Here is a 25,164-nt window from a genome sequence, read left to right as displayed (position 1 = left end):
TAGTCATGTTGCATAGAAGAATTAAAATGAATGGAAGAAATCATATGACAAACCAAAATGTAATACAAAAGAAAATGATCTGCTACATTCTGTGATTGAATTCCATAGTTCTTTCTCTGGATGTGAAAGATATTTTGCCTTAAAAGACCATTGGGAATTTTTTAAGTCCTTGCATTGCAGTGAAGTTCTAAGTCTACCAGAAAAGATCCTCGCTGCTGCTGTGGTTGCTGCTGTGTACAAAGTTCTCCTGGGTCTGCTCCTTTCACTCCGCATGCTAATCTCTTTTTTACTACATTAAAAAAAACTTAAATTTCTCCTTATTAGTAGAGAAACTCTTTATTTAAAAATTCTTAATCTCTTCCACAATGTAATACAATTGTTTCTATAAAAGAAATGCATGGTATATAGTTGCAAACATTCTGTTTCAGTTAAAAAAATTGTAAACACATCCAATATGCACAAGATATTTGAAACAAAGTAGAACTGCTTTCCTTAATACATAACTTTTAGGAAATAACACACTTAGGGTATTTTCAAGTTTAGGATGTTGAACTTGTTGCTTTTTTAGGTTATGGTGCTTGATCAATATTTTAGGGCCCTGTAGCATTATCGTAGTAATGCACACTGAAAGTGTGTAGGGTGTTGATTTTTTTCTGTTCCGCTTTTATCACCCTCTGTTTGTGTCACAATATGACCTTATCTCACCTTAAAAGTATTCTGTTGCATATATTTATTAATATTTGTTCAGCAACTTTTTTTTTGGAGAAAACACTCCTAAATAAATAATTGGTGATGTCTTACCCTCCACCTTTCTCCCTCCCCAGCAATATTACAAAACCAAATTGAGGAAGTACTCCTTGAGGAAGTAGTCAAGTTGAGTTGATTTAAGTGAGTAGAAACACTGGTTATAACAATAGTAATAGCTAGCATTTATATTGCTTCTATTAAGTGTCATGTATTGTGCTAAGCACTTGATCTCATTTGGTCTTCACAGTAATCCTGAGGTAGGTGCTCTTATTTTACATTAGAGAAAACTGAGACAGACAGAGTTTAAGTGACTTGCCCAGGATCACACAGATAGAAAGTGTCTGGGGCAGATTTGAACTTGGCTATTACTGATTCCAGGCCTTGAATTCCATCAATTATACCACTTAGCTGCCCCAGTACATTATCAGTATGATTAGTACCTTGCTAGGCATTTTGCTAATGAATTTATTATAAAAAATATTTCTTTGGAAGAAGTTTGGAAACTAAAACGTAGCTATAACTTTTCTGTCACTTTCACTGGTTGATTTTAATTGGGAAATAGGCTAGTCCATCATGTTGATATTCCCAAATGTCTGTCCTTCACCTGCTTTTCTTGTGTATATGCTAACTCTCCCTTGATAGTATAGCTCCCATAGCTTTGATTTCTGTGCAGATGACTCCCAGATCAGTATCTCTAGCTATAACTTTTCTCTGGGGCTTCAGATTTGCATCTCAGGCTCACTGTAGGTTATTTATATCTGGATGTCCAACCAGATGACAAATACTGTGTATCCCAAACAGAATAACTTCTTTCTGCCCAAAGTCTGTAACCAATTAGCCATTAAACATGTTTGAAACCATGGTACTATCTCTGTCCCAACGGATGCACCTCATGCCTTGCTTTCTAGTCCTGCTGCCACAAGTTGAGGATGCTACCTCATTACATCTAGCCACCATTTTTGTAGTAGTCTCTTTAATCCATCTTTGTACTTTATTCTCTTTTCTTCTCAAATATGAGGAGAGGGAAGTACTTAAAACAAGTTTTCCTTTTCACCTAGCCCAGTGACCAACAAGTTCTTGTTGAGGCTGCCGAAAATGGTCATTAGAGAAAATGGCACTTAATTATAAATAACTAGTCTTGATCTTTTGGATAAATGGTCAAAGAGATTTAATGAGTCCTAGATAGGTAAACAGAGATACAAGATGCTAAGGTCATTACATTTTGCTTGTGTTAGTTCAGTGGTAGAAGAGATATACTATAAATCTTTAGCTTGATTTTGAGTAACGTTTAGATAATGAACATAACGTTAAATGATTGGAAAGTCGAAAAAAATCTGTTAACAGGGTAAGTATCTTATTAGCAGAATGTTTGTTAAAATCTTTTTATATCCTTTATTTTTTTCTTTTAGCTCCTGGAATTGGAGAGGGTAGTAGTACCAGTGAGACACCTCAACCACCTCGGAAAAAAAGGGCCCGAGTGGATCCGACGGTTGAAAGTGTATGTTTTTTTTAAAAATTTGATTATAAATTACATATAAATATGAATCTATATCTCTTCATGGTATGCATCTAGGATGCAGAATTCTAAAATAAAAAAAGTTTTTTCTTGACTTCATCAAAGTATTATAGATTCATTATATAGTTAGTATTTGAAAATCAAGTGTCTCCTACTCTTTGCACAATCATGTTTGACACATTTAGCACCATGGTGCTTTTAATTCATAAATGGCCATTGTAGCTAGTTGTCCTATATGAAGTTGAATTTCTTAAAACCTAAAACCACTTTTGCATCTGTTTTAAAATGGGAATTCATTTGCCAAGCTTCATACTATAGCTGAGATATGACACTTCTGTGTATTTGGCTAACTGCTTTTTTACTTTTTTTGTGAAGTGGCTTGTACCTGCATACTTTTCCTTTGCTCTCAAGACACTGGATAGTTGAATTAATGCATGTATAGATAACATGACAGACCTTTTGTTCTAGCTGAGCAGATTCATATTTAACCTGGCCAGTAATTACATATCATAAAAAACTGAAATATTTCATCTTGTGTGTTTTTAGAAATGTTAGTTTTACATAATTCTTTTGTAATTAACATTTTGAAATTATTTTAAAGTATTTAATGTTGTCTATCAAATATAGATTTATACATATATTTAATTGCTATATTTTATTGTTTTGGGTTGGCTACCACATATTATGAACTAAATGATTCTAATGTAGTTTCCATGTTTGAATTAAAATTGTAAATTATAAGTAGTGATATAGGGTAGAAATTTCTTTCTTTAGGCAGTTACTCCAATCTTAACTAGAATTCATATTGTAATTAGTTTTTAAGGATGTCTGTATATTTCTTAGTGATTGAAATGTCACCAATAAATATGAAACCTCAGATTTATATTTAAAATCTAAGATTTAAGGATATAAGTTACAAGTTAATTTTACATGAAAAGATTTTTTTTTCCCCCAGTCTTGATTCAGAATAAAATTTTTTTCTTAAAGTAGTTGGGCTCTTTGATTTCATCTGAAATTTTTGAAGTGATAGTACCATTCATGTATTTAAATATATTGTGTAAGTCGATCATTTTTAGGGCCTAGAAAAAGCCTGTGTTTTAGGTCTTTTTTTTTTTCATCATGAAGAAAATGCTATTTTTCATTTTTTCCTTATTCAGGAAGAAACATTTATGAACAGAGTTGAAGTTAAGGTAAAGATTCCTGAAGAGCTGAAACCTTGGCTTGTTGATGATTGGGACTTGATTACCAGACAAAAACAGGTATTTTTTTTGTTAAGAAAATTCATCCTTAGCAATATTATCTCAAAATAGGTTAGTGGCAAATATTGCTGTTATGAATATAACAAGGAAGGTATGTTTAGGTATTAGCAGTAAGTCTGTCATTCAGTGGAAGAACATTTATGTAGTACTTTTTGGCTTCCCTGTCCAGTTTTGAGTTCTAAATCATGTAAAAGGGTGGTAGTGAGAATAGCCTATGAAGACCACTTAACTATAGAATTTACATTTAGCCATTTTGTTAGCACTTGGCTGTTTGGAGTTAACTTCTTGTAGGTGAGCTGGTGCCATTTATTTGTAAGTAACAATAAAATTAACATACAGTATTTATGAAGGGCATAAATAAATGAATGAATGGTTTATTTTGTGCCAGCAGATGGACCTTGGTTTTTCCTTTTATTTACTTGTTCTTTTAGTACAGTAGACTTAAGAAAACTTGACTCTTACACTCCATTGATATTTAAGCCATCTGTATATCAGATGTAGTGAAAAAGTCATTAGGGACAGGGAACAGGAACTGAATCTGTGATTTTCTCATTGGTCTGGGCAATTTTAGGGTGAGCAAACTTACTCTACCACCATCTGGCATCTTCTTTGCAATTTATAATCTTAGATAATTGCCATAAGTAGAGATGTCAGACAGATGTGGGACCACACTTGTTTGCAGGCCAAACTAGATTACAGTGTAATTGGGAGATATTTAACCGAATAAATAAAAGAACAGTAGAACAGAGAATGTTAATATGTAGTTTTCTAAGTTGGTATGTGGTTGACTGGCATCCTTCTGTACATATGCTTAATTCTGTTGGTGTTGTGTGACATTGACTTAGAGCACTAAGGTTTTAAGTGATTTGCCTGGGATTATATGGCTAGTATGTGCCAGAGGAATTCACGATCCTTCATTACCTGTATTTTATTTTATTTTATTTTTTTATTTATTTAACTTTTAACATTCATTTTCACAAAATTTTGGGTTCCAAATTTTCTCCCCATTTCTCCCCTCTCCCCCACCCCAAAACGCCGAGCATTCTAATTGCCCCTATCACTGATCTGCCCTCTCTTCTTACATCCCTCCCTTCCCTGTCCCCATCTTCTCTTTTGACCTGTAGGGCCAGATAACTTTCTGTACCCCATTACCTGTGTTTCTTATTTTCTAGTAGTAAGAACAGTACTCGACAGTTGTTCCTAAAACTTTGACTTCCAACTTCTCTTCAGCCCTCCCTCCCCACCCATTCCCTTTGGCAAGCAAGCAATTCAAAATAGGCCATATCTGTGTAGTTTTGCAAATGACTTCCGTAATAGTTGTGTTGTGTAAGACTAACTATGTTTCCCTCCATCCTATCCTGCCCCACATTGCTTCTGTTCTCTCTTTGGATCCTGTCCCTCCCCAAGAGTGTTGACTTCAAGTTGCTCCCTCCTCCCACTGCCCTCACTTCCATCATCCCCCCACCCTGCTTATCCTCTTCTCCCCCACTTTCCTATATTGTAAGATAGGTTTTCATACCAAAATGAGTGTGCATTTTATTCCTTCCTTTAGTCGAATTAATGAGAGTAAGCTTCATGTTTTTCTCTTACCTCCCCTCTTTTTCCCTCCACTGAAAAGTCTTGCTTGCCTCTTTTATGAGAGATAATTTGCCCCATTCCATTTCTCCCTTTCTCCTTCCAATATATTTCTCTCTCACCCCTTAATTTCATTTTTTTAAGATATGATCCCATCTTATTCAATTCACTCTGTGCTGTGTGTGTGTAATCCCACCAACTACCCAGATACTGAAAAGTTTCAAGAGTTACAGTTACAAATATTATCTTTCCATGTAGGAATGTAAACAGTTCAACTTTAGTAAGTCCCTTATGACTTCTCTTTGCTGTTTGCCTTTTCATGCTTCTCTTCATTCTTGTGTTTGAAAGTCAAATTTTCTTTTCAGCTCTGGTCTTTTCCTCAAGAATGCTTGAAAGTCCTCTATTTCATTGAAAGATCATTTTTTTTCCCTGAAGTATTATACTCAGTTTTGCTGGGTAGGTGATTCTTGGTTTTAGTCCTAGTTCCTTTGACTTCTGGAATATCATATTCTATGCCCTTCAGTCCCTTAATCCCTTAGCTGCTAGATCTTGTGTTATCCTGATTGTATTTCTGCAGTACTTGAGTTGTTTCTTTCTAGCTGCTTGCAGTATTTTCTCCTTGACCTGGGAACTCTGAAATTTGGCCACAATGTTCCTAGGAGTTTCTCTTTTTGGATCTCTTTCAGGCGGTGATTAGTGGATTCTTTCAATATTTACTTTGCCCTCTGGTTCTAGAATATCAGGGCAGTTTTCCTTGATAATTTCATGAAAGATGATGTCTAGGCTCTTTTTTTGATCATGGCTTTCAGGTAATTCTATAATTTTTAAATTGTCTCTCCTGGATCTGTTTTCCAGGTCAGTTGTTTTTCCAATGAGATATTTCACATTATCTTCCATTTTTTCATTCTTTTGGTTTTGTTTTGTGATTTCTTGGTTTCTCATAAAGTCATTAGCCTCCATCTGTTCCATTCTAATTTTGAAAGAACTATTTTCTTCAGTGAGCTTTTGGACCTCCTTTTCCATTTGGCTAATTCTACGTTTTAAAGCATTCTTCTCATTGGCTTTTTGAACCTCTTTTGCCAATTGAGTTAGCCTATTTTTCAAGGGGTTATTTTCTTCAGCATTTTTTTGGGTCTCCTTTAGCAAGGTGTTGACCTGCTTTTCATGCTTTTCTTGCATCTCTCTCATTTTTCTTCCCAGTTTTTCCTCCACCTCTCTAACTTGATTTTCAAAATCATTTTTGAGCTCTTCCATGGCCAGAGCCCATTGAATATTTATTTTGGATGTGTGGGATACAGTAGCCTTGACTTTTATATCTTTCCCTGATGGTAAGCATTCCTCTTCCTCATCAGAAAGGATGGGAGGAGATATCTGTTCACCAAGAAAGTAACCTTCTATAATCTTATTTTTTTTTCCCTTTTTTGGGCATTTTCCCAACCAGTTACTTGACTTTTGGGTCCTTTGTCAAGAGTAGGGTATACTCTGGGAATCTGTGAGATCTCAGTTCCTCCAAGGTGGCACAATCAGGCGTGTACTGGTCTGGAAGCAGAGAGGGATTTTTGTGCCCAGAATCTTAGCAGGTACCTGTCCACAGCCACTTGGCCTCCAGTTCCCAAGTCAGCACTGGGGGCTGATTTTCAGATAAGCTGAATGGGCAGGGCTGCCATTCAGTGTGAGACAAAGACCAGCTGGGCCAGGGCCTCCACCCACGGTGGAGGCAAAACTCAGCTCTTCAATGCCCCCAGGGGTTTTTTTAAGCTCCAACAATAGAGCTTCCGTACAGGCTGCTGTGCAGGCTCTGTGGCACTACTGCGACTGGAGATTCTGCCCCCTCCTCCCCCCCCCCCCCCCCCAGGGTGTCCTCCTGCGCCCCTCTTGGCCAAGGCTGGGCTGGGCTCTGCGCTTGGCTCCGTGCTCAGCTCCATGTCCAGTGCAGCCGACGTTTCCATGGGCCTTTCAGGTCACCGTGGGCTAGAAATCTCCTCCACTCTGTTGTTCTCCATTTGTGTTGCTCCAGAATTTGTTGAGAGTCCCTCTCTACAGGTATTTTATGGGCTGTGGGGAGGACCCTGGGTAAGTGTGTCTTTCTAGTCCGCCATCTTCTCATTACCTTTAATGATGGCTACATTAATGATACTCACAATTTGTTTTTTTAGTATCTTTTTGTTTTCACATCACCTTAATTTCTAAATATATCCCTTTTCCCAAATTAGAGCCATCCCTTATAACAAAAAATAAAAGAAAGCAAGTCCACAAAACTTACCCAGCTGTGAGTGAAGGCTTATTGTATTTGCAGTGCTCTATAGCCATGGCCTCCTCATCTCATCACTTTTATGATGGCATAATGTATTTAACAAGGTCTCATCTGGGCCAGTCAGCGTTAGATTATTGAATTAGGGGGGATTGTTCCCTTGGGAAATGGAGCCTTTTTCAGGTTTCTGCCCACCAAACCTTGGCAATATTAAGGGTGTTCAGATAACTGACCAAGGTTGGTAATGCTGTATTGAATTTCTTTCAAGGTAAAAACAAACTGCCCTTGATTAGTCTCAGCTGTGAGGCTAGAGAAAATAGTATTGGTGAGGTCAGTAACTTTATGCCAATAGTCCTGAGCTTAGGCTGTCTGGTCTACTGTGTTGAAAAGGTCAGAAATGGCTACAATAATTAGCTGAACAACTTGATTGAGCTTTTTATAACCTACTAGAAATCACCAGGTACTATCTCCCTTCTTCAACTCCTATAATGAGGTACTTTAGCCTCCTTTATCTCCATTATTAGGGAGGAAATAATGTTCACATATCCCAAGTCTGGGATTCATTCAACCCCTGGGACCATGTTGTTGAACACTGATCTTTCATGCATCGCCAGTGACTACCATTTAGCTCTGCCTTCAACAGCCAGCATATATGCTACCACAAGTTCCCTTGGAGTTAGACTCCTTTGTAATATCTATACCTCCCAGTTAGCCAACATAGTTGAGACCCAGACAGGATCTTCTACCTACCTTCACCTGAGCAAGAAAGCTCTTTTCTTTGGTGGTTTTGTGCCCTGGCCCTTTTCTCCCAAACAAAAGCAAACCAAAAAACCCATGATGGCCTGTTGAGGTCCCTGATAAGATATCTGCCTGCCCATATCTGGCAGCCCCTTAGGTGATACGATAGAATGCTGAGCCCCCCTCTCTGGATCACAGTGACTCAGTCATATGATTTAGTTCCTTTGAGGTCCTGTACTTAGAACAGTCTGATCCTTGGAGAATCTTGTCTTTACGAGAACTTGTCAAAAAAATCCCTCAAGTTGACTAGAATTTTTAAGATGTGTCCTTAAGTGTGGCAAAAGACTTTGACTAGTACTGGATGTTTTTATGGGCACTGATCATCAGTCATTTTGTCTGTTCCCTCTATGTTTTTTCCTGACAGAAAAGAGTGTCATCTCTCTCTTGCCACTAAAATAGTGACTGTACATCTTCCCCTGGGGCAACCAGGGGCTCAGTGGATCAGAGCACTGAGCCTAGAGTTAGGAAGACCTGAGTTCAAGTAGGTGGGTGACCCTGGGCAAGTCACTTCACCTTGTTAGTCTCAGTTTCCTTCTCTGTAAAATGAGCTGCTGATGGAAATGGCAACAAACCACTCCAGGATCTTTGCCAAGAAAACCCCAGATGGGGTCATGAAGGGTCCAACACAACTGAAATGACAACAGCAAATGACACTTCTTCCTGTGAAGCTCTATTGACCCCTTTTGATAGCTTTATTTATTAGGCTTGCTGCTGGGAGTACTCCAGTCTTGATCTGACATTTCACCATTTGATCTGCTCAACATATATAGTGGTCTGGCAGAGAAGATGGAGAGCTAAAGCTCAGTTCCCTTCAAGTGATCTTCTGTCCAAAAGACAAGATCTTACTGTGCCTGAAAGAGGTGACAGTAGGGATCAGGGAGTTGTAGGGAGCAGACATAAGTCTATTCCATCTAACCAATGTGGCCTTCCTTGTCTGTTTACCCTCATTTTTGTGAGGACAAGTATGCTAAACTCCCTATATTAGACATCTGAAAAGGGATAAAGCGTTAAACTCATCTGTGTCTTAACTGACTCAGCTGACTTTCCAAGAGCAAATTATCTGTAAATTCTCCAAGTAGAGGGAACTCCTAAAAAGCATTTGAGTATATGTGAACAAAGTGACTTTCTTACTTTCCTTGGATTTGTCAATTTCTCCATCATAAATGTAGTATGACCCCATGGTATGGTAGAGTGAGTAGTAACAGCTTACTTTATAGACCTTGAAAGTTTGCAGAGTGCTTTACTCAACATTTATATTTCATCAACAGGAAGCCAGGCATTAGTGGTTGCTTCCTTTACCAATCTTCTATGGAAAAAAAACCAAAACCATAAGCTAGTTGATTAGTTTTTAAAAATTCGGTTAGTTCCATGGAAGACTGCTAAGTCAAACTACTGATTCTTTGACATTATGTAGAGAAATCTAATTGATTGATTTGCCTTTCTTTTTTTCTTTCCTTTCTCCCCTTCCCTAGGTAATACATACCTTTTTGACTCTAGTTAACTTTGTATTAAAGGACAGGAGCAGATTATAATAGTTGCATATGTAAGTTTGGTTTATGTAAATTAGCCCCTTTTCCTCTCCATTTTTTGTTACTCTTCCTCCTCCTCCCTTCTTCCCCTAGGCTATAGAACTATTTGACTCCAGTTACCTTGGATTGAAGGATATACTGAATTTCATATGAAAGTTTCTCTTTGATAAATCAGAAGACACTGCCTTTGTAAAAACAGGACTAACTTAATAATAGTCAGGCATGCTTTTATTAAGCAGTAGCATCCATTTAGAATGTTAAGTTCATTTGTAGGATTTAGAGGATGACAGGTGATGAGCAGTATTGCCTCCTAAAACAGAAGCACGAGAATACAAAACCAGTTTAAAGAAAGCTTATTAGGTAATCCAACTAAGCAAAACCATCCCAAAGACACTTAAGGGTGAAAATGGAAGAGAGGAAACATATAGATGAAAATGGGAAAGATCTGCAAACATTTTGATTACTTTTTTTTTTAAGCCATCCAGGACATTTTGGTGGGGTGAATACATAGGCATTGGACTTGGTGTCTGGGAGACCTGGCTTCAAACCCTGCTTTAGACACTGGGCAAGATCCTTTAGTCTCTTTGGGCCTCAGGATCTTCAGTGGCCCAGCTGTAAATCTATGGTCTTGTGACAGTAGAGGCTCAGTCTTAGATGGGTTTTGAGGGTTGGTAGAAATGGTACTGAGAACACAAATGAGCAGAAGGACTGGATGAGGCCAAGTGTACCGAGAAGAGGCTTAGAAAAACCTTCCAAGCATAGAGGCACATGGTGTATGAATGGAGAGAAAGATAACAAAGGCCTGGTAAAAACCTAAGAAAACCCCCACACCTGCTGATCTGTGCTTATTGGCCATCACCCCAGAATTTCTGAGAATTATCTATATACCTCCAGTGAGGGCTTCCTCAGTGAGGGCAGTAGTGGGGAACAGGCAGGCCTTCACAAGTACTCTTCCACAGTAGTCTGCTTGCATCTTTACAGTTATGTAAATAAATGAAAGAGGTAGAGAATACACAGTCCTTTTCTGCTTATTTGTTGGTCATAAGGGAATAACCTTCTGATTTGGTAGAGCAAACTCTACCTTAAAGGATTACTTGCAACATCTATACATAAAAATTGTTCAAAATTTCTTGAAAAGCAGCACAGTGAACTTGGTTTTGTGACTCTCTGATCATAATGATGAGGTGAGAAATAGTACAGGAAGTCTCATATGCTCACCAGAAGTGCTTGTCACTCTCAGAAAGGAGATCCAGGAGACTACCAAATTGAAGAGGGCTTTCCTTTGTGAATGATGTGATGGTTCTGTCAAGCCCCTGAACATTACAGAGCCTCCTGGAAGAGATCTGGAACCCCTAAAAAAAAAAACCCAGGCCTCACCAGTCATATAGGAAAGGCTGAGTGGATGGAACATGTGTGTAGTGCAAATTAGGACATGCAGTTCATGTGAGAAGCTGGAAAGCTTATCCATCAGTATAAATATCATGGACAGGCAGTAGAAATTAGTCACATGTGGATCAATGCATTAATCAGGAGGAAGCCAGCAGGCCAGATTGTTTTCAGGAATTTCCAGAACTTTTTTTAGTGACCTCAGACTTCCCCCAGAAACAAAGATCCATCTTTTTTTTTAAAAACTATTTTATTTGTTTTCGTTGTTCTGCAATCATTTGGATATATCTTGGATTTTTTTTCCCCTCCTTCCCTAAGATGGCATACAATTTTATATAGGTTCTACACATATGTTCCTATTAAAATACATTTTCACCTTAGTCATGTTGCCTAGAAGAATTAAAACGAATGGGAGAAATCATAAAACAAAACAAAACATAATGCAAAAAAAATAGTCTGCTTCATTCTGCAATCAAATTCCATAGTTCTTTCTTGAGATGAGGAAGGCATTTTTCCTCAGGAGTCCATTGGGAATTTTTTTAAGTCCTTGCATTGCAATGAAATTCCTCGCACATTGTGGTTGTTGCTGTGTACAAAGTTCTCCTGGTTCTGCTCCTTTCGCTAAGCATCAGTTCATATAAGTGTTTCCAGGCCTCTCTGAAGTCTTCCTGTTCATCATTTCTTATAGCACAATAGTATTCTATTACATTCATATACCACAACTTGTTCAGCCATTCCCCAGTTGATGGGCATCCCCTTGATTTCCAGTTTTTGGACACCACAAAGAGGGCTGCTATAAATATTTTTGTACATATGGGACCCTTTCCCCTTTTTATGATCTCTTGGGGATAGAGTGCTGGAAGTGATATTGCTGAGTCAAAGGGTATGCACATTTTTGTAGCGCTTTGGGCATAGTTCCAGATTGCTCTTCAGAATGGTTGGATCAGGTCACAGCTCTACCAACAGTGAACTTAGTGTTCCAACTCTCCCAAATCTTCTCCAACATTTATCATCTTCCTGTTTTGTCATATTAGTCAATCTGATAGGTGTGATGTGTTTTTTCAGAGTTGTTTTGATTTGCATCTCATTAGTGATGTAGAGCATTTTTTCATATGACTATAGATAGCTTTAATTTCTTCCTCTGAAAACTGCATGTTCATATCCTTTGACCATTTATCAGTTGGGAAATGACTTGTATGCTTGTACATTTGACTCAGTTCTCTATATATTTTAGAAATGAGGCCTTTATCACAGACACTAGTTACAAAAATTCTTTCCCAGTTTTCTGCTTCCCTCCTAATCTTGATTGCATTGGGTTTGTTTGTGCAAAAATTTTTCAATTTAATGTAATCAACATTATCCATTTTGCACTTATTAATGTTTTCTATCTCCTGTTTAGTCAAAAATTTCTCCATTCTCCATACATCTGATAAATATACTATTCTTTGTTCCACCAATTTGTTTATAGTATCGATCTTTATACCTAGGTTGTGTACCCATTTGGACTTTATTCAGGCATTGGTCTATGCCCAGTTTCTGCCACACTGTTATCCAGTTTTCCAAGCAGTTTTTGTTAAACAAAGATCCGTCTTTTTAGCAGTGAAATTCTCTGGATATTGTTTGATAGTGAGTCATAGAACCCAGCAGTCTCCAAGGAATTAAAAGTGAGTATCTCCACAAAGGGAAATGGAGGCACATAGTTGGTCTGAATTGAATGGGCTGTAAGAGATACAAGTAAAGTACTTGGAAGAATTAGAGTAAAAGATGCCAGCCAAATTAAAAAGAATATGGGCAGGGCATCAGATGAGAGGAGGACAACAGGTAAACAGCTCAGGGCACATGGATGATATCACATCTGTCTGTTGGAGTTCTTTGGAGATGTTGAGTTGAATTGTCAATAGTTTTATGTGCTGAATCAATCCTTTGATACTGATGTTGAGATGGGAGTAACATCTACTTAGTAGGCTTATAACCTGTCAAACCCATGCTCTCTTCAGTTAATGGTTGAGGGGGAAATGACTCATGTAGCCCACAGGATAGTTGTGGAAGCCTGTGATTTCATTGGTGTGTGGAGTTTCTGTTGTGGAACACTCCCAATCCAACTGAGTGAATCAGTGCAGTTCACCAACTCTTCTGTATGTTGAAGAGTTCTTGGAGGGCCCAGAGGCTAAGTGATTTTCCCAGGATTTCATGGCAGGGTTGTGTCAGAGGCAGGACTGGACCCTAACTTCAGTCCTGGCCCCCTATTCATGTTGCCACACTTCGGGTCCAGCTATTGCAACTTGTTAATGAAATGGAATTCTACTATATTTGTGATAAAAATGTATTGTTGAAGAGCACTTTAAAATGGCAGACCTGAAAGGAATGCTTGTAGAGAATTCAGATTAAGCAAAGTTTTGAATACTGAATAACGAGTAAATGATTTATTTTTGATTATTGTAAGCTGGTACAGTTTTGTTTTATTTAATGGCAGGACAGTATATCTTCTGATTACACTTTTTTTATAATTGTATTTTAGGAATGTTCTCTTAAATCTTTTAGGAGTTACTGTTTTTCATGTAAAAATAAAGCACATCTTTGCTTTGAAGAAAACTTTTTTACCTCAATCCATTGCTTTCAGGAGTATGAGAACAATATTACTGTCTTATAATTGTTGAGCAGAGTTTGATATAGAGGTCATGAGAAAAAATCTCATTAGATTTATGTAATGTAGTTATTCCTTGGTCCAAAATAGAAATCTTACATATATTAGACTAGGATGTAGTTACCCTATCCAACCTGTTAAAACTGGGGGCAAGAATAGACCTCAGTTGTATTGTCATCTTTGCCACTATAGTCTTCACAGGTTTCGTTTGGTCAAGAGATTATGAACATTTAAAAAAGATTTATTATTCCAGTCTTGGAATGACCTTCATTTGAGTTTTAATGCCTTAAGCCACCCCACTGTTATTTTTTAATGAGTAAGACTGCTGGTATTGAACTGTATTTTGTTTTTTGTAGCTTTTTTATCTTCCTGCCAAGAAGAATGTAGACTCAATTCTAGAAGATTATGCTAGTTACAAGAAATCACGTGGAAACACAGATAACAAGTAAGCATGTTCTGTTTTCTTAAGGGATTAAAATGATTTTAACCAAAAAGAAACTGCTTTTAGAAGTGCCAGATACACTTTTTTTTTAATTTTTTTAATTTTTTTTATTTTTTAATGTTTAACAATCACTCCCATACAATTGCGATTTTATCACCCCCACCTACTCCCTAGTACCCCCCTCCCTCCCCACGACTGCATACAATTCTGTATAGATTCTACATACACTTTCCTATTGAGTATATTTTCACTATAGTCATGCTATGTAGTCAGACTAAGATGAATGAAAGAAAGCGTATAACAAATCAGAACATGATACACAAGCACATACACATACACAGACATGATCTGCTACATTATGTGAGTGACTTCCATATTTCTCTCTCTGAGTGTGGCAGGCATTTTGCCTTGAGAACCACCATTGGGATTTTTTTTTTTTTTTTGTAAGAAGTTCTTGTGTTATTACAAAATTCTAAGTCTACCAGAAAAAACTCTCACACACTGTGGTCGTTGCTGTGCATAAAGTTCTCCTGGTTCTGCTTCTTTCACTCAGCATCAGGTCATATAAGTCCCTCCAGGCCTCTCTGAAGTCTTCTTGTTCATCATTTCTTATGGCACAATAGTACTCCATTACATTCATATACCACAATTTATTCAGCCATTCCCCAATTGATGGACATCCCCTTGACTTCCAGTTTTTGGCAACTACATAGAGTGCTGCTATAAATATTTTTGTACATGTGGGACAGATACACTTTTTATGGAATAAATACAGCTTATGGCTTCTTTTTCTAATTTAGATGGGTCACCTAGAGTTTGTACTTAGTTTAAAAATATACATCATCAGAGACTAGTCAATTAGTATGTTCTACATTTGAAACTGATAGAGTTGAACTCTTTTTTAGCGAGTTCCTCTACTTTCATTCTTTCCTAATACCTCTTCCAATAATGAACTTCCCTGCAAAAAGGAGTCCCTTACGGCAATACTAAAAAAAATTTCATTTAAGTATCTAGTCCACCCAGCCATATAAAATTGCTTGCTTATATGTTCTGTAATCACTGTCCAAACTAGAGACAGATTAAATGATGTACAGCAATTGGAAATAAATGAAACTGGGCATTGGAACTTGTCTTTAGGCTGTCCAGTTGGGACTAGCTAGATACCCAGACTTTCATGAAATCTCTAGAAAAACATCTTCAAGTAGCTATCCTCTCTTTTGTTCAGTATTTGTAGAGATTAATTTGCTTGCTATTGAATTTTGTCTGTATCTACTTAATTTGCTTAATTAGCAGTAGTATGTGTCATATGGCATAGTCATATTCTTGTTCTATAACCACACACTTTATGCCTGGCTTCAGCTTGTCCTGGGACAAGGTTAGTGGTCTAACTGGCCATGGAACAAAGGCTATGGCTAATTCAACCTATGGCCTTGACCTTAGTAGTAGTAGTAACTATGATAAGAGCAACTTGAATAGTTACCAGGTATCTCGATTTGCAAAGTGCAGACTTGTTATCTCTTTTGATCACTAGCCCTAGGATATGACTGACAATCCTTTTACACTGTTAACACTGAAAAACTATCTGTGCTAGTTGATCTAAGACCTCATTGAATTTTGTTTTTATTTCATTAGCTTTGAATATGTCTTTAAGTTCAGAAGAAATTGAAGTCATTCATGGAAACTAATCTAACAATCTTAGGTTGAACCTTTTGTTGCTGTAATATCGGATATCACCTCATCCTAATGAGTGATCTAAAAAATGAATTCATCACTGTTGGTTTTAATGTTGTAAAATGGAAATGCCAACGAAGTCCCAAATAGGTAAAGACAGTTCCCACCAATCTAGGTCCTGGAGAGGGGGTTCTAAGTTATTTTGAGAAGTTCCTCTTGAGTTTTGTCTGATAAAACAACAGAGGGCAGCCCCTCCTTGGGCCAGTGGATGCACTGGTAAATCCTTTTGTAGTCTAGTTAGTAAGACATGGCATAGAGAAATGAAAGATAAACTTGGGTAATCATTTGAGTGAGGCAGTATTTGACTGGTTATGTTGCCTCCAGGCCTAACCCATACCAGAAATTGCATTTCTCACATTTGATCTCAGTTATGATGCTGGTCTCATGCTCAGGGTGGCTTCTGTTTGCAGGGAGTATGCCGTGAATGAAGTGGTGGCAGGGATCAAGGAATACTTCAATGTCATGTTGGGCACTCAGCTGCTCTACAAATTCGAGAGACCACAGTATGCGGAGATCCTCGCTGATCACCCTGATGCACCAATGTCACAGGTCTATGGAGCGCCGCACCTGCTGCGGTTGTTTGGTATGAGATCATTCATTGTTCCTTGGCCTCTCAGACACTTCTGGCCTCTTGTATTTATTTATGTTCCCACTGCCTGGCCCATAATAGGCACTGGAGTAATGCTTATTTATTTGATTGAAACTTAATGTGTCTAAAACGGGAGATAGCATTCTGATATAGATCTCTAAAGTGTTAACAGTCAGAACTTGTAAAAGTCTGAGTTCACAGAATTTGATGCAGTTAAGCCTGAACAGCTTGAGCTTTGTTTTCAAACATAATAGGGTGTTATTATGTAGTTTTAGATTGTGCCTCTAATGGAGACTTAGGAGAGGACATTGATGTTAAAGTTCTGTTCTTTTGTTTTAAATAGTGAGAATTGGAGCAATGCTGGCCTATACACCTCTTGATGAGAAGAGTTTGGCTTTATTGTTGAACTATTTGCATGATTTCTTAAAGTGAGTATAGTAGTGTACTTAAAGGAAGTAAAGGTGGGTCTGTAATGCAAAGACTGCTCTGGTGAGGGGCATGCCTGGCTGCTAATGTGACGGTGCCACTAACTTTCTGGATCTTCTTGGGTGGAGCCCTTCTTTCTTAACCTAAGTGTCCTCATTTGCAAAATGTTGGGGTTGGACCAGATTTTCCTCCAGGGTCACTTCTACCTCTAAGCTTTGATTTTAGGAACTTTGAAAGTCTTTTTTTTATTTCTTAAGACTAGATGTTGCAGAGAAGGTGTTGATTTGCATTGCTAGAGGGAGTCAGCCATGCCACCATCCGAGAGAAAATCCTCTGTATTAGTGAGTTAGTGTTTTAGTGCTCCAGTCCCTATCCTTATTTCAGGTCTTAATTTTTTAAGTGTTTGCACATAATTTGATAAATTGTTTTTAAAGGACTGAAAGAATTCACCTTAGATATTGTCATTCTAGAAGTCTCTATATAGTCAGACTTTTGATACTTTGTGTCTTAAGCCTCCAATTCCACTTGTATACCTTCTGATCACTGCTTTTTTCATTCAGTTTTGTAGACCCATTTTGGATAGTCTTTAAATAGCTAAACTACCTGAATTGTGTTTCCATTTTTAAAAGTAAATGAGGGTGAGAATAGTTGGAAAAATACTGAGTAGAACAGGAAGAGACATGTAGGAGAAAATGAAAAAAGAATATCTTTTCAGGATTATAATCTTTGATAATTGAACCCAAATCTGTATATTAAGGGTTCTTTGAAGAAGGCTTTGTTTAAGGAAATCTTTAGAGGGAATAAATAACGTATAATACATATGAATATTTATTATAGGCAATAGGGGATGAGGCTGGGAGTAGCAGGTTCTACTTGTTTCTCAGAGTAGATCAAGATTCTAAGTGTCTTTTTAACCATGAGCTCTTCTCTTTCTCTAGATATTTGGCGAAGAATTCTTCAGCGCTATTTAGCGCCAGTGACTATGAGGTTGCCCCTCCTGAATATCATCGCAAAGCTGTCTAAGGAGGCAGTTGCTTTTTTTTTTTTTGTCTTTGGGTCTCTGTTAACCTATCTATATGTTCTATTAGTCCCTCTCTTGCACAAATATTGTACTCTATAACTGTGTTTATGTAAAGCAGGACTGATGTTTAAATAGTCTGTTTTGTTTGAAATAGAAAGTGCAAAGGGGGGTGCTTCATCCCTTTCTCCCCCTTTCAGAGGTGCTTGCTGCCAGTGTGTGCAAGAGCAGACACAGAGAGTGATATGCTGTATATAGGATGTTTCAGTGTATATTTAACAAAGCTGCTTGAATTCTGGTGGTTTCATTCCTTTGACACTAAGCACTTTGATGATCCCTGTGAATGCTAAGTGACAAAACACCCTGATTCCTAGTGCCAAAGGTTTAATTCATATATAGCTCATGACTCATTCATTTGTGCTCATCTTTCTTCTTAGTGCTTGAAGTAAACATGTTGTTCCTCAAGCCTTTTTTTCCTTGCCCACATTGTTGAAGAATGGTGATTTGTGTTACTCTTTTTGTATTTTGATTCTAATGCACATTCTAACAGTAGAAAATAAGCATTATTGTGTATCTGTGGTTTTCTGAGAAAGTTGATCTTTCAGGAGCTGTTTTACAAGTCTTGAAAATAAATCTTTTTTATTTAAAAATAGTTTTGTGCCTGTGTAATATGTTTCAAATATAAAAAGTTTATTGTATATACTATCTGATGTAGGTAGCTACTGGTTCAGTGTCCATGTAAAAGCTTTGCTTCAAGTGCCAGCAAAAATCCACATTTGCCTTCCTGGTTTTCTTTGCAGAAGTTGCCCTATCATGGCAATTACCTTCACTCTGTAGGATCCACTTAATGACAGTGTCCCTGTTGCCAAAGGCTCTTTTATCTCAGTTAATTTTACTTTCACCTGTGCAGTGGCACATATTCTGACAGTCACATATTGTTCATTTTTGAAGCAAACACTGTAGATACTGAAATATTTGTTGCAGGGGTAAGGACAGTTAAATTGGGTCTCTTCAGGTTGCCATGGATACTGTAGTGCTCTAGAAACCAGCTTTGACGCCAAGTTTATTGGTGAGATGACAACAACTGTCTGGACTAGTCCTAATGAGGTTAGCTAATTTCCAGATGTTCTTTTCATAGGGTCATTGGATTTGCAACTACAGGAAACCTGAGAGATCACTTTGCTTTGGACTGGTCTCAGAATTGCTTCCCTAGCAGTTATATTTGTTAAAGTCCAGCTAACTTTGCATTATCTTAGTCTTCAAGAATTAGGTTGAAAATGGAGGAGTGGTTTTGGGTTACTCTCTCTCAAAATAACCTCTCCTTAAATGAGTAATAAAAATTTTTATGAAGTTAAATTTGAAGCTAATGTGATTGGAATTTGGAGAAAAATCAGTCAGCTATTTACTGAGTGCTTGATGATATGCAGGGTTTGGTATGTAGAGGTTGGTTTAAAAGACAAAAACTTAAGTTTTGTTGTAGACATGAATGAGAAAGCATTAAAAGCATTTGTTAAGTACCCTCTAAGTGCAAATTCCCGTAGTACATAGGGAGTAATATCTGTAAACTTTGCAAACCATAAAATGTTTGCAAACCATAAAACTCAAAACATGAGTTAGAATTCAGAGGTGGGGAACATGTGGCCCCGAGGCCACATGTCTTCCAGGTTATGTGGCCTTTTAGCTGAGTCCCCAGTTTTAAAGAACAAATCCTTTTATTAAGGGGACTTCTGCAAAGTTTGGATTCAGTCAAAAGGTCACACTTGAGGACCTAGAGGGTGATGTGAGCTCAGGGCTGCAAGTTCCCCACCCCTGAATTAAATGATGCGTAAAAATTGTCCTTTATATTCTCAAAAGTGAGTGGAGACGTTGGTCCTTATTTTTGCCCACTAGAAAACCTCCCCATTCTTCAAGGCTCCATATAGTGATTTGTTCTTTAAAACTGGGGACTCGGAAAAGGCCACACCCAATGACCTAGAAGACATATGGCCCTAGGGCTGCAGGTTCCCTGCCCCTGAATTAAATGATGCATAAAAATTATCCTTTATGTTCTCAAAACTGAGTGGAGAGACTGGTCCTTATTTTTGCCCCCTAGAAAACCTTCCCACTCTTCAAGTGTCCAAATGGATGCTATATATGCTCTGGAGCCTTTCCTGATCTCACCATTTGGAAATAATCCCTTCTTAGACCACTGGAGCACTTTGTTCTCTATTTTCATTACAGTCAAATCTTCCTCTAGGGATATTGGACAGTCTCATTGTACTGTTCTTGTGGCACCATGTGATCTTTTTTTGGAGGGCATGAGATTGGTTGTCATTCAGAACATCCATTTGTCTTCTCTTCTGGAAGACTCTGTTAGCTGTTACTTCCTTAGCATACCTCTCTAATATGATACATATACTATAATATGATACATATAATATAATAGTGACAGATGGCAGCCAAGTGGTGAAGTGGATAGAGTATGGACTTGGAATTTATGCAACCTTGGGCAAGGCAGTTAGCATATTTGTCTCAGTTCCTTCATCTTTAATGGTAATAATAATGGGTAATAAATATAAATAAAATATAATAATAAAGTGGAGGTAATAACAGCATCTACCTCCTAGGGTCATTGAGTATCAAAATGAGATCATCTTTGTAAAGAACTCTGCAACCCTTAACAGCCTTATATGTATTCTGACTGTAAAATGTTCTTGCGTTCAAAAACATCATGTTCCCAAAAGTACAGTATTGGGGAGGTAGGAGCAATTTTTTTCAGGGAAAGATCTGGAGATTTTAGCTATAAGCTCATTGCAAATCCTTCAATGAAATGTTGGTTGGTTATTGTCCTTCGTCTTTGAAGAGGACCAAAATGACGTCACCATTGTAAAGTGAAATTTCAGTGTGTCTGACTGGCTGATCAGACCAATACGAGCTTGGAATGCTGTACCACAGATTGGGCACAGATAGTATGTGTGAATATTTGGGGTGGATATCCTAAATTTGTGCATCCTGCATTTACTTTGTGCTGTCTCAGTTATGCTTTGCTCAAAGAGCGCAGCACCGTTTCTTATATGGGCATGCCATGCTGAGCAGTCCTGTGCCAGTATCTCCCGTGTTGCACAGTTAAATCCGAATTCTTGAGAGAGACCTTGAGAGTGTCCTTGTATCACTTCTTCTGGCCACCATGTGATCGCCTGCCCCATGCAAGTTCTCCATAAAATAGTCTTTTTGGCAAGTGTACATTTTGCATTCGAACAACGTGGCCAGCCCATCAGAGTTGTGCTTTGAAGCTTAGTTTGAGTATTTGGCAGTTTGGCTCCAGCAAGGACTTCAGTGTCTGTCTGGTACCTTATCCTGCCAGGTGATCCTCAGAATCTTCCTAAGACAGTTCAAATGGAAGCGATTCAGTTTCCTGGCATGGCCCTGGTAGACTGTCTGTGTTTCACAAGCATATAACAATGAAGTCAGCACAACAACTCTGTAGACGTTCAATCTGGTAGTCAACCTCTTCTCTCCAAAACCTTTCTTCGGAGCCTTCCAAACAAACACTGAGCTAGCTCTGGCAATGTGTGCATCAACCTCATTGTCAATGTGTACATCCCTGGAAAGTACTCTACCAAGCTAAATGAACTTATCCACAGCATTCAAAACTTCTCCATTTGTTGTATCTGATGGTTCCACATATGGATGGTGTGGTGGTGGCTGATGGAGCACCTGTGTTTTTTTGGTGTTATTAGGCCAAAATTAGCACAGGCAGCAGAGAATTGATCTGTACTTTGTTACATCTCAGCTTCAGAAGCTGCATTGAGGGCACAATTATCTGCAAACATGCACCAACACTCCCTCCACTTTGGTCTTGGTTTGTAATCTTTTCAATTGAAGAACTTACCATCAGTACAGCAGTTGACCTTGATGCCATGTTCATCCTTATTGAAAGCATTTGTCAACATGGCTAAAAACATCATGCTAAAAAGCATGGGAGCAAGCACACAGCCCTGCTTCACTCCGTTGGTGACTGGGAAGGCACAAGAGCTTTGTCCATTATCCAGAACCTGGGCAAACATACCATCATGAATTGGTGTACAATATTGATGAACTTCTCCAGGAAACCAAATTTTTACATGATTTTCCATAAGCCCTCATGACTAACAGTGTCAAAGGCCTTGGTCAGATCTACAAACATTGTGTACAGACCTCTGTTCTGCTCCTGGCATTTCTCCTGGAGTTGTCGGGCAGCAAACATCATATTGACTGTTCCTCAGCCATTTCTGAAGCTACACTGGCTCTCAGGTATATGCCCATCTTCCAGGTGAAGGATCAGCCTATTAAAGAGGACTCTAACAAGAATTTTGCCAGCAGTGACTAAGAGGGAGATCCCCCTGTGATTGTTGCAGAATAGTGTATTCCCTTTACCTTTATAGAGATGGACAATGGAGGCATCCTTGAACCACTGGAAATTTTCAGTCAGCTTTTGTATGAGCAATGGTCCCCCTACCTTGTAAATCTCAGCTGGAATAAAATCAGCACCAGGTGCTTTACCACATGAAAGGAGCCTAATGGCCCTCAAAACCTCTTCTTCAGTTGGAAGTTCAGCTAAAGAGGGATTAAGAGGTAAACAATCAATGGCCTTAACATTGACTGATGATAGCCTGTTGAGAACACTATGGAAGTGTTTAGCCCATCTCTGTAGGATCATGTCCTTATCACTAATCAGTGTGGCTCCATTAGCCCTGAGTAGTTGTGATGCACCATAGGTTTTTGGTTCATAAATAGCTTTCAGGGAATCATGGAAGTGCTTTGGATTGTTACTGTCAGCATAAAACTGAATTTCATCTGCCTTCTTACTGAGCCAGGAATCCTGCATCTCTCTAAGCTTTGCTTGTACTTTGCTTTTGATGGAATTAAATGCTGTCTTCTTAGAGGTGGATGAGCTATCCTGCTGGTAAATCCTGTGGAGTTCTCATTTTTCATTTAGCAGTTTCTGAATTTCCCCATCATTTCCATCAAACCAGTCTTGGTGTTTGCGAGTGTTCTGACCCAGATGAGTAAATGCAGTGCTGTACACCAAATCTCAGAGTTGCCCACTCCTTTTCTGCTCCACTGTTGCCAACTGTGTGTTGGCTCAACTTTCCCTCCAAGTCAGCAGCAAACTGTTCACCCTTGAGAAGAGCTCGAATTTGTTGACATTAAGTCTTCTGGTAGTCATTTTGAAATATGAAATATATGAAATATAGTCAATAGCCAAAAAAGCTGGTGGGGTTCTTTGATTTAAGAAAGCAAAGTGTCCAGAACTAGGGAGGTGGTGAGCCTGCTGTCCCCTTAGGTTGGTAAAGTCATGTCTGGAACATTGGGTTTGATTCTTGATGCTACATTTTAGGAGGGATATTGAGAAACTGGGAGAGTGTCCTCTAGAGGGCAAATGCCTTGTAGGACCTTGGGTAGGTGCTTCACCTCTCCGGGCCTCAGTTTCCTTATCCAGGAGATGAAGTTGAATCAGATGATCCTGGTTTGTTTTGAACTCCTGATCCACGTTCTTTGTGCATATGTGTTGGGGGGTTGGGTAGGCCTAAGATAATTGAAGTAGAGCTGGAAGGGACCTCTTGAAGATCTAGTGGGAAAACATGTTTAAGATGGAGGTCAGTCAACAAGCATTGATTAGGCTGTGCCATGTACTGGGCTAAGAACTTGGCTTACAGAGAAAGGCAAAAACAGTCCCTGCCTTGAAGGACCTCACAATCTAATGGGGAGGCAATGTGCATATAGCTGTATGTACAAAATACACAGTATAAATGGGAGACATTCTCAGAGGGAAGGCACTAGCCACATGGAGGGCAGACTAAGAAAAATTTGAATAAATTGGAAGCATTCCAGGCATGGGGAGAAATCGCCATCATGGAAAAGGAACCAGTTGGTTCTGCTTGGCCCCCAAGGACCAAGATTCTCCATCCAAGTCCTTGATCCTGTTACATGGTCATCAGTAGAAACTAGGTGTTATCAATTGGGGCTGGCATTTAAGACAGTTTATTGCCATGCATCTCCACAGTACCCTAGGGTGACCTTTCCAGGTGACCTGCAGCTGACATTCCCTTTGTATTAGAATGTGAACTTGAGATCGAGATTTTTTTATTTCAACCTCCAGTGCTTAGCACATTATTTTTCACATGGTAAGCACTTCAAACTCATTCCTTCATTCTTTTATTCTGTCATTCTTACCTTGGAGCACAGTTTTTCCAATCAGTTCTAATCCTACCTCTTTCTTCTTTTGAATTCATTTACTTGACAATCATTTTTTGCCCCTAACATCCTCATAGATAAATTGCTGTACTTAGAATCAGATCAGACTTGAGTTTATACAGTGCCTCTGACCCCTAGCTATATGACCCTTGGCAAGGGATTTAATGATCCTCTGCCTTGGTCCACCTTCTAAGACTTAACTACTGAGTTATAGATTGGCTGTGATTTGCCTCTGTAGGTGTGGGAACCTTCCACAGATGAAATCACTGGTGGATGCAGAGATGACTTTGCTCACTGTACCTGTATGTAGTGAAGAGAGTTCTTAAAGGAAAGATCTTGCCTCTGCCCATCAGGGACTCCTCTTACTTTGGTGGCCAAGAGAAAACAGCTATCTCCCTTGGTTATGTAGCAGAAGACTGGGAAATAAAATATAACGTTTACTTCTCATTTATAGTTAACTAAAATCATCATACCCTCCTGGAATTGGCTTCCTCTCCTCATTTTCCTATCACTGTGGATCACAGTCAGTTTCCTTATCTGTAAAATGAGACAGTTTGACTGGATTATCTTCAAAGTCCTTTTCAGCCTGATCTGTGATCTGAGGTGGAGGACAGGGATAAAGTGGGATTGGAGTTTGGATTTTGTCCTGCCAAGTGTAAGAAGCCATTGGGAGCAAGCAATGAACACAGTGCCAGAATTCAAATCTGTATTCTGGGATTGGAAAGGTGTTGGAACGGACCCCAGAGGCTTTTTCATGTAGCCCATGCCAGAACAGGACTCACCTGTATGATATTCCTCACAAGTTATGATCCAGCCTCTTTTTGAAGATTTTCAGGGGGAGAATCTGCTAATAAATGTATTGCCTCTTTTGTGTGACAGACCTTCAAAGCCTGGAAGACCCCAGTTCCTTCAGCTGATTCTTATGTAGTGTGCTTCTTAGTCATTAGTATGCTTATCGCTTGGTAGCTTGTAAATATCCCCCAGAATTTTAATTAGATTGACAGGATTCTAGGCAAATAGATTTTTAAAAATCAGGT

The 25,164-nt window shown here is 38.6% G+C and overlaps 1 protein-coding gene across 7 annotated transcripts in view; it reads left to right on the top strand.

The window, feature by feature from the left end:
- The window catches only part of MORF4L1 (mortality factor 4 like 1), a 44,667-nt gene extending 26,104 nt beyond the window's left edge, over positions 1 to 18,563 (top strand). For all 7 annotated transcript variants that reach the window (XM_072628582.1, XM_072628581.1, XM_072628580.1 and 4 more), the window contains 6 exons: positions 2,157 to 2,245; positions 3,421 to 3,522; positions 14,062 to 14,150; positions 16,289 to 16,461; positions 16,811 to 16,895; positions 17,832 to 18,563. In XM_072628582.1, the coding sequence (XP_072484683.1) occupies positions 2,157 to 2,245; positions 3,421 to 3,522; positions 14,062 to 14,150; positions 16,289 to 16,461; positions 16,811 to 16,895; positions 17,832 to 17,916 (623 nt within the window). In that variant the 3' untranslated portion in view covers positions 17,917 to 18,563. The remainder of the gene's footprint in view (positions 1 to 2,156; positions 2,246 to 3,420; positions 3,523 to 14,061; positions 14,151 to 16,288; positions 16,462 to 16,810; positions 16,896 to 17,831) is intronic.
- The last annotated feature ends 6,601 nt before the right edge of the window (positions 18,564 to 25,164 follow it).

This window comes from Notamacropus eugenii, chromosome 1 (assembly GCF_028372415.1).
Source record: "Notamacropus eugenii isolate mMacEug1 chromosome 1, mMacEug1.pri_v2, whole genome shotgun sequence".
In the NCBI taxonomy this organism is placed as follows: domain Eukaryota; kingdom Metazoa; phylum Chordata; class Mammalia; order Diprotodontia; family Macropodidae; genus Notamacropus; species Notamacropus eugenii.
Note: the sequence above shows the minus strand (reverse complement) of the source record. Positions and strands in the feature narration are given on the sequence as shown.